This window comes from Lathamus discolor, chromosome 3 (genome assembly GCF_037157495.1).
Source record: "Lathamus discolor isolate bLatDis1 chromosome 3, bLatDis1.hap1, whole genome shotgun sequence".
Classification (NCBI taxonomy): domain Eukaryota; kingdom Metazoa; phylum Chordata; class Aves; order Psittaciformes; family Psittacidae; genus Lathamus; species Lathamus discolor.
Window position 1 is genome coordinate 9,143,387 of NC_088886.1, and position 17,032 is coordinate 9,160,418.

General features: G+C 38.4%; 1 protein-coding gene across 9 annotated transcripts in view; it reads left to right on the forward strand.

Moving 5' to 3' along the window:
• Positions 1–17,032, forward strand: part of BEND5 (BEN domain containing 5) — a 977,708-nt gene that overhangs the window by 593,381 nt on the left and 367,295 nt on the right. For 5 of the 9 annotated variants that reach the window (XM_065673378.1, XM_065673379.1, XM_065673384.1 and 2 more), the window contains 2 exons: positions 10,140–10,273; positions 11,990–12,365. The exons of 2 other annotated variants lie outside the window; for them this stretch is intronic. In XM_065673378.1, coding sequence (XP_065529450.1) covers positions 10,140–10,273; positions 11,990–12,365 — 510 coding nt within the window. The remainder of the gene's footprint in view (positions 1–10,139; positions 10,274–11,989; positions 12,366–17,032) is intronic. 2 more of the 9 variants (XM_065673380.1, XM_065673386.1) reach the window with 2 other exon arrangements.

The window sequence follows — 17,032 nt, forward strand, 5'->3', positions numbered from 1 at the left end:
TTTACCTCTTGAATGGAAAATGTAGCTCAGCAGACTAGAGTTTCCCTATATAGCTGTTTTTGAGGTGGCATGTTAACTGGTCTGTCTTGGTGAGAATACAGAAATAACAGACAGCTTTTCAGGAAGAGTTTGAGTTTGTCTTTCTGATCACCCGCACCCTTCTTTTCTGTCCTCTCCTCAAATGCTGAAACACTGTTTTTCTGATCCCTCTCTAGAAATATTTGTGCCCCTTGCAACTTTTTCACACTTGCCCAATATAGTCAACTAGCAGAATTTTGTCTAAAAGCATATGTACCTTACAGGAGCTCACATGGTTCTTAGATTACCTTGTTAGAGCCTTTTTTTTTGTTTTGGAAAAGTGCTGAGGATGAGGTGGAATTAACTCAGGTTCAGGGACTTTTTAAAGTTCACTCCTTTGGGCTATCTGTATTAAGGTAATAGGGACAGTCTTCTAATTGAAGGCATTCTTTACTGACTACAGTAAATAATTGCTTTCTTTAGCTGCTGCCCTTAACATTTACCTCCCACACAATCATAACAAACACATCCCCATCACATTTTCACAGTAATTCCCCAGCTGCCACTGCAGGCATGTTAATACCTGTGTGCATCTGTATTCTTTCTTGTCCCTTTATAAAATGTTACGGTCCACTTCTTACAAAAATAGGTAAAGCAATTTTTAAAATCTTTAAAAGCCTGTGCAGCTCATGGCAAGGTATTTTGCTCTGTAGTTCAGAAAAATGTAAAACCTCTCTTCTCAGAACAACTTTAAATTAAATGATTTTTAGGACTTGAAGTTCGAGTAAGGTTGAGGGTGGGTACACACTAAGAACTTGAAGCAGGCTTCTTCCGGATGGGTAGCTAATGGAAGTCAAGTGCTGGAAATAGTGAAAATTTACAAGATGAGATATTTGATTATTATTTCATACACCACATTTAGGCCAGGGAGTGGTCTTGATGTGTAACTAACAGCACTTTTATTGCTGTTTCTATTGCCTTGTGCTTACATCTGTGGGGTTTTTTTCTTCTTTGTGCTTTTCAGACAGCATGGGGACTTGGAGTATGTAGAGCAGTTCATATCTGTGGCCACGTGTACCTGCGCTCCATCCTGTGTTCATACATTGTCCACATGTCACGTTTCCTTTCCCAGGGCAGCCTGTAGACTGTTGCGGTAGGGACAGCGTTTGCTAACTCTCTGTTCCTAGAAAGTGTTAGGTCTGACCCCTATCGGGGTCTGCAACTCATATGGTGGATGACAGGGACCTGGGGAGAAGTGGCACCAGGAAAGCAATCAGAATGCCTGCAGCTGCTTCTTGGGTGATCCGAAGTATTACCATGAGCAAAGAAGGGCCAGGAGGAGGCTGTATGAAACCTTCCAGTAGTGGTAATGGTTCCTCACAGACTTTTTGTTTGATTTTTGCTAGGATAGTGCTGGAGTACCGATGGGCGAGCTTGTATGTCACTGCCCCTGAGCAGCAAGCCCAGCTCTTCCTGACTGCGCTGTCTGCCTACTACCTGTGCATTGGGTCTTGCCACGTGAATGGCCCTCTGTGGTCACTGTGAGAGAAACCAAGCCCAGCAGGTTAGGCAGGGCTGAAGTAACCTGTTCAAACTATTTGGGGGGGGGGGTGGGGGTGGTGTTGTTTTTTTTGTTAACTTTCTACCGTGACATTTGAGGTGCATGGCTGACTTTGTCAGGTACTGAACTGGCGTGCTACTGCTGTGTTACCTTTTCAGCAGGGGAGAGATCAGGCTCTGTGCAGAGGTTCACCAGATCATTTTGTGTAGTAGAGTTACTACATTGGACTCTTAAATATAGTCCTGAATACAAGTGTGGCAGTATTCATAATGAATATTTACAGCTAAATTCCACACTCATTTTGTGTTTGATCCATATCTGTTTTATTTTTAACTCTTTTCAGGTGAAGAGTTGTGAGGGTTTTTTTCCCCTTCTAAATTCTACTGTAGAAGCATATCTAAGATATGAATGGCTTAATACTTTCGGAATGGCACAACTTTTGGAGTTTTTCTGTGTCATTTCTGTTTGTTCAGCATTGAACTCTTAGTATGGTTCATTCATTCAAAGCTTAAAGTGAAAAACTTCTGGGAACTTTTAAAACCGTAGCTTTTAAGTGGTGGCTGGGAGTAACCCTTATGATAGTGGTGATGGTTATAATGTCATCAACAGCATAAAGGGCCAGTAGAAAGAGATTAAAAAGCTTGAGATTTATCTGTGCAAGAATTATATTTAGTTATATTTTCCAGTATCACTTTGCTTATTCTGGAAATAAATATGGGGGGGGTGGGGGCGGGGGAGAGTCCTTTATGTCCTCAACTGACCTGCTTATTCCTCAGTTGCACATGCTTTTTGCTTCACCCTATATAGTCACAAGTAATTTATGTCTAATAAAAAGACATACAGGCGACTTACACTGTTGTTATTGCTCTTGGTCTTAGTACGTATGTGGCACAACATAGCACCAGTTACAGTTGTAAATGTTGTGTGGGCTTAACTCTACGATACAGTGGAAATACGAATTTCAGGATTTTAATAAAATTGACTTCAAAGATAGTACACTTCTGGTAGCTATGGTAACTAACACTAATTAAAATATGCTAAAATTTGCAGGGGAGTGAAAAGGGAAAAAAATGTAAGTTAATGGTTTTGTTTTCATAATTTAACAGTAAAATATTTTTTGTTCCCAGTGGATTGCCTAAGTACCAGTCTGTCAATTAGTTGCTATTTTTAAAGAAGCCCTTTAAAAATAGTAGACTCGACCACATTGTAATTTTTGCATAGAGACTAAAGAATGCATGAATCTGCCCGCTATTTCCATAGAAAGCTCATTCCTTGGGCAGAGAGAGTTGCGGAGGCTTCCTGGAGTATTCTCTGTAGGCTGCTGCTTTATCTGGTGAATAGCTGCTAACAACATCTCTGTGTCTTTGTGGCCTGTGTGATCATGAAATCAGGGTTTGGTCCTAATAAAATTTTACAGTATGGTGCAGACTGACTGGTCAGGGCAGCCAGATTGCCAAATTTTAGCTGTCATTGAGATTGATGATGCCTTTAAATGAACTTTTGAACTGTTAAAAGAAGGACATAGCTTTTATCATAGTTTTTTGTAAAATATTTTGTCACGTTAAAACTTTAGAGAAATAAATACCATAGTACAGTTTCATATGTAGGCAGAGAGCAAAGCCTTAAAGGATAGCACTTCAACATCCTATTTGTGTTCAGGGTTTCTTCTTTTTAATTTAACAGTAGTACTGTATTACTGTACTTGCTTCAGAAAGGATTAGGAGACCTGTCCCGTAATAGCTGTAATCCGTTCTGTTCAACGTGTTCAGAGTGTTGTACAAATATTAACAAATCTGCACAACTCTACAGTGGGGTAGATGGGGACAGGAAGATGGAAAGGTTGAGTTATTCAAGGTCAGTATTTAGGTAAATATTGGGTCCAGGATTAAAGCTATTCTCAGTCTTGTAAAGAGCATGATTTCCTATTTCTCAGTGTAATGTCTTTTCTGAACTAAATTGTCCAACTCCATTGGTTTCTACTGCACCCAAGTACTAATACCACTAAAAGATAAATGGAAGGGAGAGTTGTGCTGACAAATAATAAAAGAATGATGATTATTTGTAGCTGCGTTAGTTTCAAGCCATGCTTCTTTTGGTTATTGTTTTTGAAGACACTCTGTATTAACTCTTGAATTAAATAGATTCCGTAATAATAATGGAAATTAAGAAAGAAATTAAAGTTTCTCATGCAGTGCAGGTGTGACATCTGCTGACAGGCAGTAAATCTGAATAATGTGCTGATAAATGAGCATGTGGAAAAGGAGAGTGTTACAAAATATCTGAATGTCCAGTATTAAACTGGGTAGCTCTGTTCTTCACTAAAGGAAAAAGTGTGCATTGAGGCCTCAACATTTGTTGCTTCAGTTGCTGGCATGTGTTTTTTGAGAGAGCAGCAGCAGGTCCATGCTCTGTGAATCTACTCGTATTACTGAATTGAATATTAATGAGGGAGAGCAAGTCTTACTGTAGGGCTTCAGACAGAACTTAAGAGGTTGAAGTTTATAATCTATCCTCTGCTTTTGGAGGAGTTTGATTCCTTACTCCTTCTCTTCCTTCTTTCATGCCTTTGTACACTAAACAGGTATGGCTTTCTCTCCATCATCAGGGAGCAGTCTTGATTTAAGCTTCTGGCACATCATCCTTCTTACCCATCATCTCTAAACCTGTCAAGCAGTAGTTTAAGGCCTTTCTATCTTGCCTCTTTCCAATTTGATTAAGAATTATTTTCACTCTGTTTCCTGTTCTTTACACTTAATTGAAATTCACTTCACAAGATTTAAGAGCCCTTTTGGCCAGTTCCTCAAGAGCATGTCTTCACCTTCAGGTGCTTATTGGCCCTGCCTGTCACAGTGTTACTTGATACGTTGCTCTTCTCTGACTAATTTGCTCACTCTTCTTTGTGCTCTGAAGACATTCTTCTTGTCACTTGGTTCTGTCTTATTGTTGTTTTCTCTCTTTTGAGGAAGTGCTTTAGGATTATTTAGGTTTTGAATTTCTGGGAGTGATGCTAAGCCCAAATGACAACTCTGTCTTTTTATTCCAAACTTTTCTCCCTTAAATTTGTTGTCACCTTCCTTTTCTGACATCCTTAGCAGAAATCTTTCTCTGCTTAGGGTGGCCCAACATTTTTGTCCATTTCTCTTGATTTTAGAGCTTTTCTTTCATCCCCAACCCAAAGTCTTGCCGTCTTTTATACTTCATCTGCTTTGTTGCTTACACTCAGCTTTGCCTTTTTGTCCAGCTAAATGTACTTCATGTCACTGTGCTCTATGTTTATTTCTGTAATCCTCTTTTTCCCTCTCCTTCCAGCAAAGCTGCTGTCTAGTCTGGGACAAAAAATGCAACACAGTAAATTATACTATCCGAATCCTGAGTTGACTGTGCCAGCACCTGCTGACCCCTCTGTTACGCACTCCCTACTCCTTTCAGCTGCGCCAAGTCTGGCAGCACCTGTCCTCTTCAAAGAACGTTTGCATTTCTACTGCTGTCCCTTACCCTGTGTTGTCTGTCACTGTCATTCTGAGTTTCTTCTTTGGTAGAGGTCTCAAACTCAGTGTACTCCTAGCTCAGAGATGTTTTATGAGACAACTTTTTCTTCCTCTGCATCGTGAATATCTTGAATCTGCACAATCATTAAGTTTTCTGAAATCTCTTCTGTTCTTCCAGTTGAAGTGCTTCTTTAATATTTGCATTAAATCAGCTAAAAAAGTAAATTGTAATTATTTTTTCCAGTTTCAAATAATCTAGATGGCTTTTTTCCTTTTTTCATTATCATGCTGTTTCCCTTTCAAGTCACAGCAATATTGATTATTGTTTATTTGTGTCTAAGTGGCACTTAGGAATCCATGCCCCGTTGTGCTTGGTGTGTGCATTTGCTTTAAAGAACCAAATATGCCTTTGGTCGTGGGTTTTTTGCTTTGGTTATTACAGTTTGTAAAGACACTTAACTACCGCGGCCGGTGATGTTATCTACTGTGTAGAAACAACCTGGCTAAATCGGTAGCAAAGCAGTTCAGTGCAGCAGTGTGTGGGAACTGTTGTACAGGTGTTGTCCATATGTGTTGGGTGTATGCCTGGAAATGGGAAGGGTGATGGTGAATTTTTTCAGCTGTCAGTGTATCATTTTTCACAAGGGGTGGAATTTTTTTTAAAGGCTTAGGGGAAGGGCGAATTTTGCTCAAGGTTCTTTTGTTTTCTAACTGTAAGATTTATAGCATTGCCAAGCCTCTTATTTGGACTGATCCCAGACCAACATCCAATGTCCCTCATCCATTTGGAGTGCAGACTTCTCTTCCTCAAGTTTTCCAGCTTTTACACTGAAGATGGAAAAAAACCCCAAACCCAACATTTGGACTTTTTTTATTTTTTAGAGGATTAGTTTGTTCAGTCCTTCAAAATTAGAAAGTAAGGAATGTTTTAAGGAGGCTTTGAGATTTAAATGGGTTTACTTGACATCCTGTGATATGGTTTTCAGTTTTAGAGCACTAACATATTTCTACTTGAATTTAACCAACTCGCTTCCTGCCCCGTTAAAGTCATTTTGTCTGCCTCAGTTCCCTTCTGCTCTAGAGTTAAAGCTATTACCTTTTGGCCTGAATCCACCCATCCTGACACTGAAACGAAGGCCTGTCTGAAGAAAACATTCCAGGAACAGTTTATCCTTTGCTGGTTTATACAGATTCTCTAATGCAGAGTTGCTTTTCTGGATTTTCTTTCTCTCAGCACTGCTGAGGCCAAATGTCTTCCCAACCACTCTGAGATTTCTCAACAGTTCACTTTCTTCCAACTACCTAAAAGACTTTGGTAGGTGGCTGTACAGGGAGTGATGCTGTCACGTGCACTTGCTTTTGAGCCCTGTGCTTCAGTACCTTGTGGAGTTGACTGGCAATATCACTCCAAGTCTGATCTTTTCCTGGAGTTCAGTTACTTCATCATGCTTTATTCTGTATATCGAATCACAGACTACAGTGTTCTCTTTCTGGCATTATGGCTACTGTGCACAAAAGTAATTTTTCCTAATTTACATGGATCTTCCAGAATGTACCTTCTTAAAGTAAAGAAACGATCAACACTATTCATTTTGGTATCCTGCTTCTACCCTGTGTATTTTGTTACAAGTACCTATTAGGTGTATTAAGTGCCAGTTCTCACTGAACTGCTTATTCCATATACAGGAAAAGCAATAGACACAACTTTATGACAATGAGATCATGGCCACCTAAGGGGAGGTATAATTTTTAACTTGGTAGCAAGGTTGAAATGACTCTGGACAAAGGTCAAGTCAGTACAAAATGAGGCTGTGAGCTACAAAGTTTCTAGGGCTGCCTTTCTCTCTCTTTAGCACATTTGGTATCTTTAGGCACTGGACTGCAGCTTGTCCAGTTGTTGGTTCATATTCTGGTTTTCTTCTGGCTCAAAATCATGCAGGTTTTGCTTTTTCCCGGATTCTTCTTTTGTGCCTGGCTTTTGTAGGCTGGCACAGCCACGGAGTCCTAAGAACATGCTCTAAATGCATGTTCATGCCTTTCCTGCCCCTCCCCCGGTCTCCTCTCTCTCTGTCTCCCCCCCCCCCCCCCCCAAATTCCATTAATATTTACAGAACAAGAGCCAGTACTCCATCATTAGCCTCAAATTCAGAATGAGATTTTTCTGGCTCTATCTGCAGCTGATGCAGAAGATAACAGAGGTTAGAAATGCACTTAAAAAAAAAAGAAAAACAAAAGGTCTTTTCATATCCAGCACACTGGATAAATTGTGTCAGGTATAAATATGCCTACAAAGACCAGAGCACATGTAAGAAAATATTGTATGTATTGTTGAAGGCAGAGGAACATGAAATTATTCTTCATTGACGAAATTGAGCATGTGCATTTGACGACTGATCTGTTGTTACTTATATAAACTCATTTTCACCACTGTTTCTTCAAATTTCGTGTGGGGAGAAAATATCTCCTTCCTTAAACTTACTGGTTCATTTACAGAAAGTCAAATTAAGAGAGTTGCCAAACACAAGAGAGAACCGCATTGATAGTTGCACAACACTAATGTAGAAACTAAGCCTCTCTCAGGAGGTACAGAAACAAACTTTTACCTTCTGTCCACTAGTGAAGTTTTGCAAACATTAATTTAATAGGTAAACTAAGAAACTGGGAGAGTAGTGGGAAGAATGAAGAATTCCAATGATTTCCATTGTTTTTTTTGACCCCAAACTAAGCATTTTTCTTTCATTTCTGTTGTTCAGTGCACAAAATGGGTTCTTAACCGTTAACCTTTATAAGTTGACTTTAAAAGCCAACATCAAAATATAAATATTTCTGTTCTTCCAAGTTGTTTTTATTTTAATGTTGCTTTATTTGTCAGAGGGGATTTGCTGACTTCCACTCCAGTCTGCACATGCTCTATGACCGCTTTCCGTAAGTGTTTCAAGACTTGCATTTCCCTGGCTGTGAGGATGGCTGGTGTCCGTTTCCAGTTTGCATGAGGCTCTGGCTACTGGTGACCTCATCTAGTTGCCAGCAGACAAGTTTTTCAACTATGTGAAGTAATTGGATTGTGTCCATTTTGTTGTGAGGCCAAGGGTTATTTTGGAGCATAGAAACTGATCTGCATTCTTTAAATGTAGAAGGGCTTCGTCTGCATGTTCTAGGGAACATAATTTGCCATGCAGTTTAGAGAAGGTGGTTCTGCAAGGATGCATGTGCTGCTCTTACTCTAAGGAATTGTGAGAACATATTTTAGGAAAAGATTCTTTAGTCTATCAGCCCCAAAATATATAGTCTCAGAAGAAGTTAATTTGTTGTTGTGTTTGGGTGTTTTCCTCATTCAGTATGGATTTATTTATTCTTAAATTCCATCCCTTCCAGGAAGATACCAATATCCACCAGTCTGTCCTTTAGTCTGTAAACGTGTAGGGCTTTTTTCCTAGGAAGGGCTCTCTCATTTTCTTCTCTGCTCTCTGAGAGTAAATTGGGTTACCTCACTTTTCTGATGAACCTGTGTTTTCCAGATAAATGAAAACGCAGGGGTTTATTTTTCAGAACTGAAACAGTTGGATTGCCTTTTTGTTTTACTGGGATAAGCATCCGTAATTCTCTGGGGAATGGAGAATGATCTAAAATAAGCCTAGCTGTTTGTTTTTGTTGTTGTTGTTGTTTATCTGTTTCATTTTGCATCTGTCTTAGTATTTATTGCTACCATCTGCATTTCATTTCAGGTTGTCTAATGTCTTATTCTGCATGTTCTATGCCTATTCTCTTTACATAGCCTTGGGCTGTAATATCAGCATTTGCCTACAAGAGATCCATTTCTATCTGTAACAAAATGAATTGCATTCATCTGTGTAATTCATTTCTAATGAATGCCTTGCTCCTCATTAAACAGTGATTTACCTTTGTTTCCCTTTTCTACACTGTCAACACTAACCATTTTGAGGTCCTGTGGAGAGATGCTAATTTGAGAAAGCAAAAGTCAGTGCAACTTAGCACTCACAAATGTCATCCCCATTGGCACTTTCAAAGATATTCATGGGACACTTTGTGAAATGCAGTTTGCAGGTGGATAAGGCTCAAAATGTTTTCTTATTCATAAGCTTTCAATGTACAAAGACAACACTTCAGAGTTTAAATGTGTTTTTCTTTGTCAGTGTCTTGAACAGTTAACCAAGCTTGTGAATCTTTTTAGACCTTGTTTGCTCTGCAAGAATTTTATGCATCACATTTGAGGAGACTTTATTTACTCTTGATTCCCTGTTGCCTATGCACCTTTTCAGGAATATTAAAGTACTTAAAACTTACTTTAAGAATAATGCTTTGAAGCACTTATTTTGAGAGATGTTAGACTTGAAAATGGTTTACCTCTTTTTTATTTTTTTAATGAGATTCAAAGAGTAGTATAACCATTTCTCGGCTTTGTGTGTCTTAAAGAAAAAGGAATAGTACATTAACTAATGAAATAGGGATCACATGGGAATCTTGTAACAGACTTGGTCCAGATGCAGCTTTTCTCTAATGCCCTTTCAACCTGTCCTGCAGCATCCCCTTTTCCAGCCCTCCATTTTGCAGAACAGCAGACTCTGCGGAGTGTGCAAATAGATCTGTACTGCTGACAGATGATGGTTAGGGTGTAGGATGAATTACCGAGTTTGTTTTCTCTTTAAACCTAAGCGCAGTTTGAACTGTAATGGATTCAGTGGATTGTGAATATGAAAATACTGTTGGTAAACATAATTTAAAGCAATACGGATGGTTTCTAGGAAGTTGTTTCATTTACAGCATCTTTAACTTTTAGTGATGACACTTTTGATCACTTACATGAATTCAGCTTGGCGTTTTACAATATTTGTTCTTCTCTTTGGTCAGATTGATCCCCTGTTGAAACTCTAGAATTGTCAGTGAGCATCAGCTGAGTTACACCATGCCTTAATTTGATCATAGTATTATGAAGGGATTGGAGCATGGGAGGGTTGTTTTCTTCTTTAACTGATCTTGCCTAAATTGTGTAGTATTTGGAAGTAAGAACACTGACTAATGTAATAAAATTTTATTTTCAATATACATTTTAGAGGACAAAACTGACCTTGAGAACAGTGTGATGCAGAAGAAAATTAAAATCCCCAAACTCTCTCTCAATCACGTAGAAGAAGCTGGGGAGGTTACAGATTATGGGGAAGAAGATGTGGAGCTTAGACACAGTAAGGTACTGAAGTTTTACCTTTTCTTTTAAATTCATATTTATTTTTTTACTATTATTATTTTTCCTGACTTTATTTTTTTTTCCTTTTTTTTCTCTTTTTTTCTTTATATTTTTTCTTTGAAGTGCTTGGGGCATATACAGATGCTATAGCTTAAAAATTCCAGGCCTGCTTTTAATCCCCTTAAAACATTGTGTTTGCTGAAATTGGGTCAGATTGGGAGCTGGGGGCAGGGATACAGGTTTTCAGAACCTGCTGTATGTGCAATTGAACGTTTTCCTGTGTATACCATCTGCACAGTGTAATTGCTCTTCCACTTTGGCCCAAAATGCTTTAAAAGTCACCAGTTACATGAATGTCTAGCAGCTGCTCTCAGTGGCACTTGTGACCCATTGCATGCTGCTTGTTTGGAATTGGAAGGGGTGTGCTGAGAGTTCCTAACTACAGCAGTAGTGAGAAGAACAACTGACAGGACTGCATCCCTCCTTTATAACTGCCAGTTGTCTTTTTAGGTCCACATGCCAGAAACCCACTATGTAAATGCATTTATTTCTTGATATCTAATGATTTCTTTAAAAGTCTGCCAACCTTCATAATAAAATACTGCTCTGTGGCTTCATGTGTTTTGCAGCTGTAGGAATGATACTAGTACATTTCTTTATGGTGGGACACCATTTATTTTTATTTAATTATTTTAATTTTCTTTTAGAATATGCATGGGACAGGTATAACATAAAATAGTCTCATTTTCTGCTACATTACTCATGGATATTGTGGCATGGGAATTGATAAGTGTCAGCTTCTTATCTCTAACGTATGAGCTACATTTGCTTTCCTTTCAGTTGCTTGGAAGTTCAATGCTTTTCCCGTATTTGGCCAATAAAACTTAGTGACTTTTACCCCTACTGTCACGTTTTAGTGCCCTATCCAGACCCCCGAAAAGAGGTGTGCTTTAATTTGTAGTGTTTGGAACTGAAGGTAAATTTATGCTGAGAGTTCAAAGGACATGAAGCCTCTGCAATGCAGTACTAATATAGAAGTAATCAACTGCTGAGGGAGATGAGGTGGCTGATAAATTTCTGTGTCCAGCTTCTGTCTTTTTAATTCCTTTTCAGTGTTTGCTGATTGTGTTAACTCAGTCACTTGCATCAGGCAGTTGGGTGAATGTGCCAGAGGAGTAGTCAGAGAAGGTTTTGTCTCCTAAAGTGTGGGAAGGACAAGCCCTCTGCTCTCAAAACAGCAGTATGCAACTTTCATCTCTGTCATTACAGGTGACAAACGTAGCTCATAGTTGATTCTTAATTTATCAGAAAGTCAGTTGCTGTCAGAAATCTAAATGTTAGAGGTAAACTTTAAAGGAAAACAGATCCAGATCTGCTTTTTTCTTTTTTTTTTTTTTTTTGAGAATTTTATTATCTTTATATAGGGAGTCAAGTGACCTATTTATACACTGAGCTTGCAGGTGTTACACAAATGCAGGAAAAAAGGCCTTTAACTGCCTCAGAAGTTTATATATTCAGCATCTAGCTGAATTACATGTGTGTGATAGTTATGATGTGTATCCACAAGAATCTGTTAGGCAAAACATTTTTGCAGGCAGACTTTGTCTTGCTTTTTTTTGGAAAACGAGAATATTAACAGTTCCCAAGTCTGAAGAATTTTTATTTTATTGCATCTTACTGCTCTCCTAATTTATTTATTTTTTTTATTGTCACGTGCAGAGACAAGATGGGAGGAAACAAAGTGAAGGAACACACAAAAGCATTGAAGCAGTTGTTGCTCGCCTTGAAAAACAGAATGGGATGAGTCTCAGTAATACTTCCAGCCCTGAGGAGGCTTTTATGGAGTCTTCAGAAGGCATGAACAATATGGACGATGCTGTAGTTCCTCGGATCCTGTATGAAGAATTGCTGAGGAGTTACCAACAGCAACAAGAAGAAATGAGACATATTCAACAGGAGCTTGAGAGAACACGGAGACAGCTTGTGCAACAGGCAAAGAAGCTAAAGGAGTATGGGGCACTCGTGTCAGAAATGAAAGAGCTCAGAGACTTGAACAGGAGACTCCAGGATGTACTTCTTCTAAGACTAGGTAGTGGTAAGTGCCGGACTTAAATGGGACTAGTTTTAATGAATTTTGCAAGTGTGATCAGTAGTAACGGAAACGTATTTGAAGAATAGCAGTTGTTAAACTGGACATTGAATGTTAAAAGGGTTTTTCTGCTGTGGCTGTATAATATGTGTTGAATTTGTATGCTATGTACGTCTGGGTTTTTCTTTAATGATAGTAGGGGTCTTTGTTGGTATGGTTGAATCAGAGTTCCATTTTAAGCAGCTGTATTTTAAAGAGTTGCTGACCTTCCCGTATATGCTGAAAAAGATAATAAAGCGTCATCTGCAAAATACACCAATATGTTCCAGTTTAAAAAGAAGAAAAAAAAAGAAGAAAGAAAAGGCACTGGAATGAATATTTGGGCTAAAAACGATTCTTTTCAGTTAGGGAGTCTGTTTATTGTTATGTAAGTGACTGTGTTACCTTCCATTTTCTGCCCACTCTTCACATTAGTAGCTCATTAGAATGTGATATATTCCTAACTTCTTAGCAGTGGCTTTAAACAGCCGTGCTATTTGAAAAACAATGGATTGTTACAGAAACATTAAAAAACTTTTTCTGTTAGTGTCCCGTTCATCAGCGCTTGTTACAAAATGCAGGTTTGTGTAATTTGGATTTAACTTTTAAATATCTCGAGTCAATTGCTCATTTGTTTTGGTTTATAACAATTATTTAACCATTATGTTGGAATAAATGGGAAAAAAAGACAAAATAAAAAGTTCATCTTTTCATTGAAGATGGTACCCTTGGAATACCTTCAGATATTTTACTAATATATATTTACTTGCTGTTAGAATGTGGTGCTGCTGTGTTGAAGGTTTGCTTGGTGACTGAAACTTGGTTAAAATTTGTGCATATGAACTTAGCATGCTTTTTCTTATGTCTGCCTTTGTGTATCTGGAAACTTAATTTTTGCATGTAAGTTGGGTACTGGCTCTTCTAGTTGACTCGAATGAGTGCATGTGATTTGCATGTGGGTCTGAGTTATGTTCATGTACCAGCCTGAACCTGGGAGAGCATGTGCTGTGCTGTAGCATGTGTTAAGGTGTGCCTGCAGGTTTGGAGCCAGGTTCTTGAAGTAGCATCTGATGATTTAAAATGGGTGTCTGATTGTGAATGCTCATTATTGTTACACTGTGCATAAGTAAAATGTCATTATAAACATTCTAGTTTAACTTTTAAAATAAAACTGAAGAGGCAAGGGTTCCACAGGCTGAAAAACACAATGTGGTTGGCAGTAGATTCCACTGAGCTTTCTAAAATTTTCCTTGGATGGAAAGATGTTTCTTCATCTGCAAGTAGTTAGCTGGAATTTATGTGAATGGAGCACCAGCCAGATGTTAGTAGGCAATGGGGCTGAACAGTGTAAAATACCAATTTAGTTGGTAGACTTGACAGCAGTTTGAGTGGTGAGACCATCAATGAAACGAAGACAGCTTCTGAATTCTGTCTCATTGCTTTCACTTTAAGAAAGGATATATTGTTTTATTGTTTTTACTTGTGATGAGTCAAGAAAGCTTAGAAGAAAAGAAAGAGAAAAAGGAAAAACAAGAAAACCCACCCAGATAATTAAAGTCTCTTGGAAAAGATGCTGAATCTTCTTTAAATACTGGGCTTGAATTTCCTTTGTATTTCCTTTGTATTCTTCTAGCACCCAATTTACAAATGAAAATAATTCTTGATTACACTGAAGACAAGTTCTTTTAATCGCACATCTAGACAAATATGAATTTTAGGTAACTTCAAAAAAATCCCATGTTATTACTATTTGTGTGGAACTTTTCCTGGATGACAAAGGTAGAATTTGGTCCTATGGGCTGTGTCCTTCACAGGGTGTGTTACCTAAGACTCAAATCTATTAACCACTGATGACTCTATTGCCTTTCCTTGTAGCCTCATTCACAGTAGAGAAACAACCAGATTTTAGAAAGTTCAATACAAAATTTAGGAGTGATTAGAAAGGGAGACATCTTCAGCACATTATAGATTAGAAAGTCTGATGATGGTATGAAAATGTGCTACTTTTAATCAAGAAATAGATATGTAAAGACTTCTTTAGTCTTCCTTACTTTCCCATCTTATAAATGAATTATATTTGGGTGTGTGAGTAATCTCTGAAAGTTGTTCAGAAAACAGATTAAATCCCAAATTCATCTTCAGTTGTTGCAGCAATCTCTTAAACCCAGAGTTTCAAATTACATGTAATTTATGTTCCGCTGCACTTCTAGCAGGCTGGACTTAATGCAAACTAATTGCATTTCTGTTTCACCTTGGAGACTTCTGATTTCTTTGCATGAGATGACAGCTGTTTTGTGCTGATGAATTGCAGCTGTGGGAAATGCGTGCCTGTTGCCATTTTAAACTTGCAGATCAGATATAGAGCAGCCTCTTGAGCTAACATTCAGTCAAGTATTCAGTCTCCTAATATCCCATCAACATGTTGATTTCAGTGAGAAGCTGGAAGTCGGTGTATTCTACTTGAGACACAGGCCTTCATCTCTGTTACTAAACTTGAGCCAGTCTTGTGTGAAGAGTGAGGTACTCAATCTTCCACATGGTGACACCGAATTGCTCTTTGTTTTAAAAGAGCCTTGAAAGCACATGCGGCAAATGACAGTAGTAAAATAGGTACTGATCCATGTGGATATAATGAGGCTTCTTTATGATTTTGATATGCTGTTGCCCAACAGATTCTTTTCCTGGAGGAGGCAGGCATTTGACCAAGGCTCTAGGGACCAAAGCAGTGGGGAAATGTTATGACTGTCGTTAAACTGCTTACAGAATCCCTCAGCTGAGCTCCCAGAAAAATGTGTCCATCAAAAGCCACTTTTCCCTTTCCTGCTTTGGGATAGAATCCCAATTCTTTTCTTGCAAAAGAAAAATTTCAATAACTTAAAAAAAAAATAGTTGTCTCCAGGGCAAGATCAGTGCAGTTTACTATGGTTGTATATAGCCAGAAGTAGTGAAGTTTTATCAGGGATAATGTTTGGGTGTTGTTTGTCCCCATTATAAAGCCTTTGTTTTCATGTTGCATTGTTAAGATGTAGTGTTGCTCCAGAGTCAGGCAGTATATTAACTTTCATTCAACAACATTCGTTCATAGAGTCATAGAATGGTTTGAGGTGGAAACGACCTTAAGATCATCTAGTTCCAACCCGCCTGCCATGGACAGGGATGCCTCACACTAGGCTCTGTCACCCAATGCTCTGTCCAATTCATCAACATGCACATAGCCCCTCAAGTGGTTATTCTTAATCCGGTTTAATTTCAGTGATCCAGTTTATGGCGTCTTGGGAGCTACCATCAGAATAGGGAGTACAAATGCCATTTGTGTCTCACCACATGTAAGGAATTACTATTATTCAGCTTTTCTAGAGTCAACTTTTTTGATGTAACAAAATTCCAAGGTTTCTATCAAGCGTGAGTACTTGAAGTACCATATATATATATAATGTTGCCACTTCTCAGACTCCTGTTTTTGTTCAGATTCTGGCAGACCATGTGGAAAAGCAGCTTGCTGCTTACAAATGTATGTCAACCACTTTATCAATTAATTTATTTTGGCTTATTTACTGATTTTTTGAGTAGCATGTAGCCTAAGATGCATTTTTAGGAAAAGGTGATGAAGGGAAGTCTTCTGCCTCCTCATCTTCTGTTTGAAGTTGCTGGCTCCTCAGAGATTGTGGAAACTTGACAGTCGGAAGGAGAAAAAATATGAAATAAAACATTGTTTCCTTTTTGCATTCTGAGGAATTGTCTTTATTATTTTTTTTATGATCCTTATTATATCACTGTTCAGCTTTTAGACAGTGGCATATATCTTTGTATGTCTCATCATCTTTAAAGTGAGACACACAGCATGAGACGTACAGAGAGAGGAAACTTCTAAAGTGTGGTGTGTGGTAAATTGGGCATGCAAACTCCCATTAGCAGTGAAGCATTAATGCAGGTTGCATATCTAATTCACAACATGCAGGGTGGAAAATGCTGTCTTCAGTAGTTGGTGAAAGTAGCTGTGAAGACTACCTAGTTAGAGACAGATTGCTCTTTGGGAAGAAAAAAATCAATCTGTTGGTGACTTCTAAGCAAGCAGTAAAGCATGAATTGCGGCGGAGGTTTTCCTGACTTCTTAGAGCTATGGTTATTGTGGACTTCAGCTGTTTTTCTTGGGGAACTCCGGAAACCAAATCCTAGCTGTGTCAATATATGACTATAAACAAATCAGACTTCTAAATAGCAACTAGTAAAAGCGTTTAAACTGAGATCAACATTTCCTTCTCAGAAGGTGGTTGTACTTAGCTGTCTTCCTCAAGGTGACTTTCAAAGTATAAGAAAACTCAAAATAGCACTTGGCTAAATAATGTTTTTTTCAAGTAACAACTAAAAGGTCTTCCTAAGTTCACACTGGCAGTTACATCACTGCATCTGCTTGTTCAGGTGTGCCCACACCAAGATATGTGTGGGCTTTAGGTGGTTTAATCAGTCCAGGTCTTTCCTCTAGTCTGAATCAGTTTAGTAGTCTCAAGTTTAGGAAGTTCAGTTTGTCTCGGCAGTACTATTGTATATGTGTGATAGTAGAGGTGCTTATTAAGATTACTATTAAATTATAATGCCAATGGGTGTGTATTTTGTGATTTCTCTACTTGTGCAAT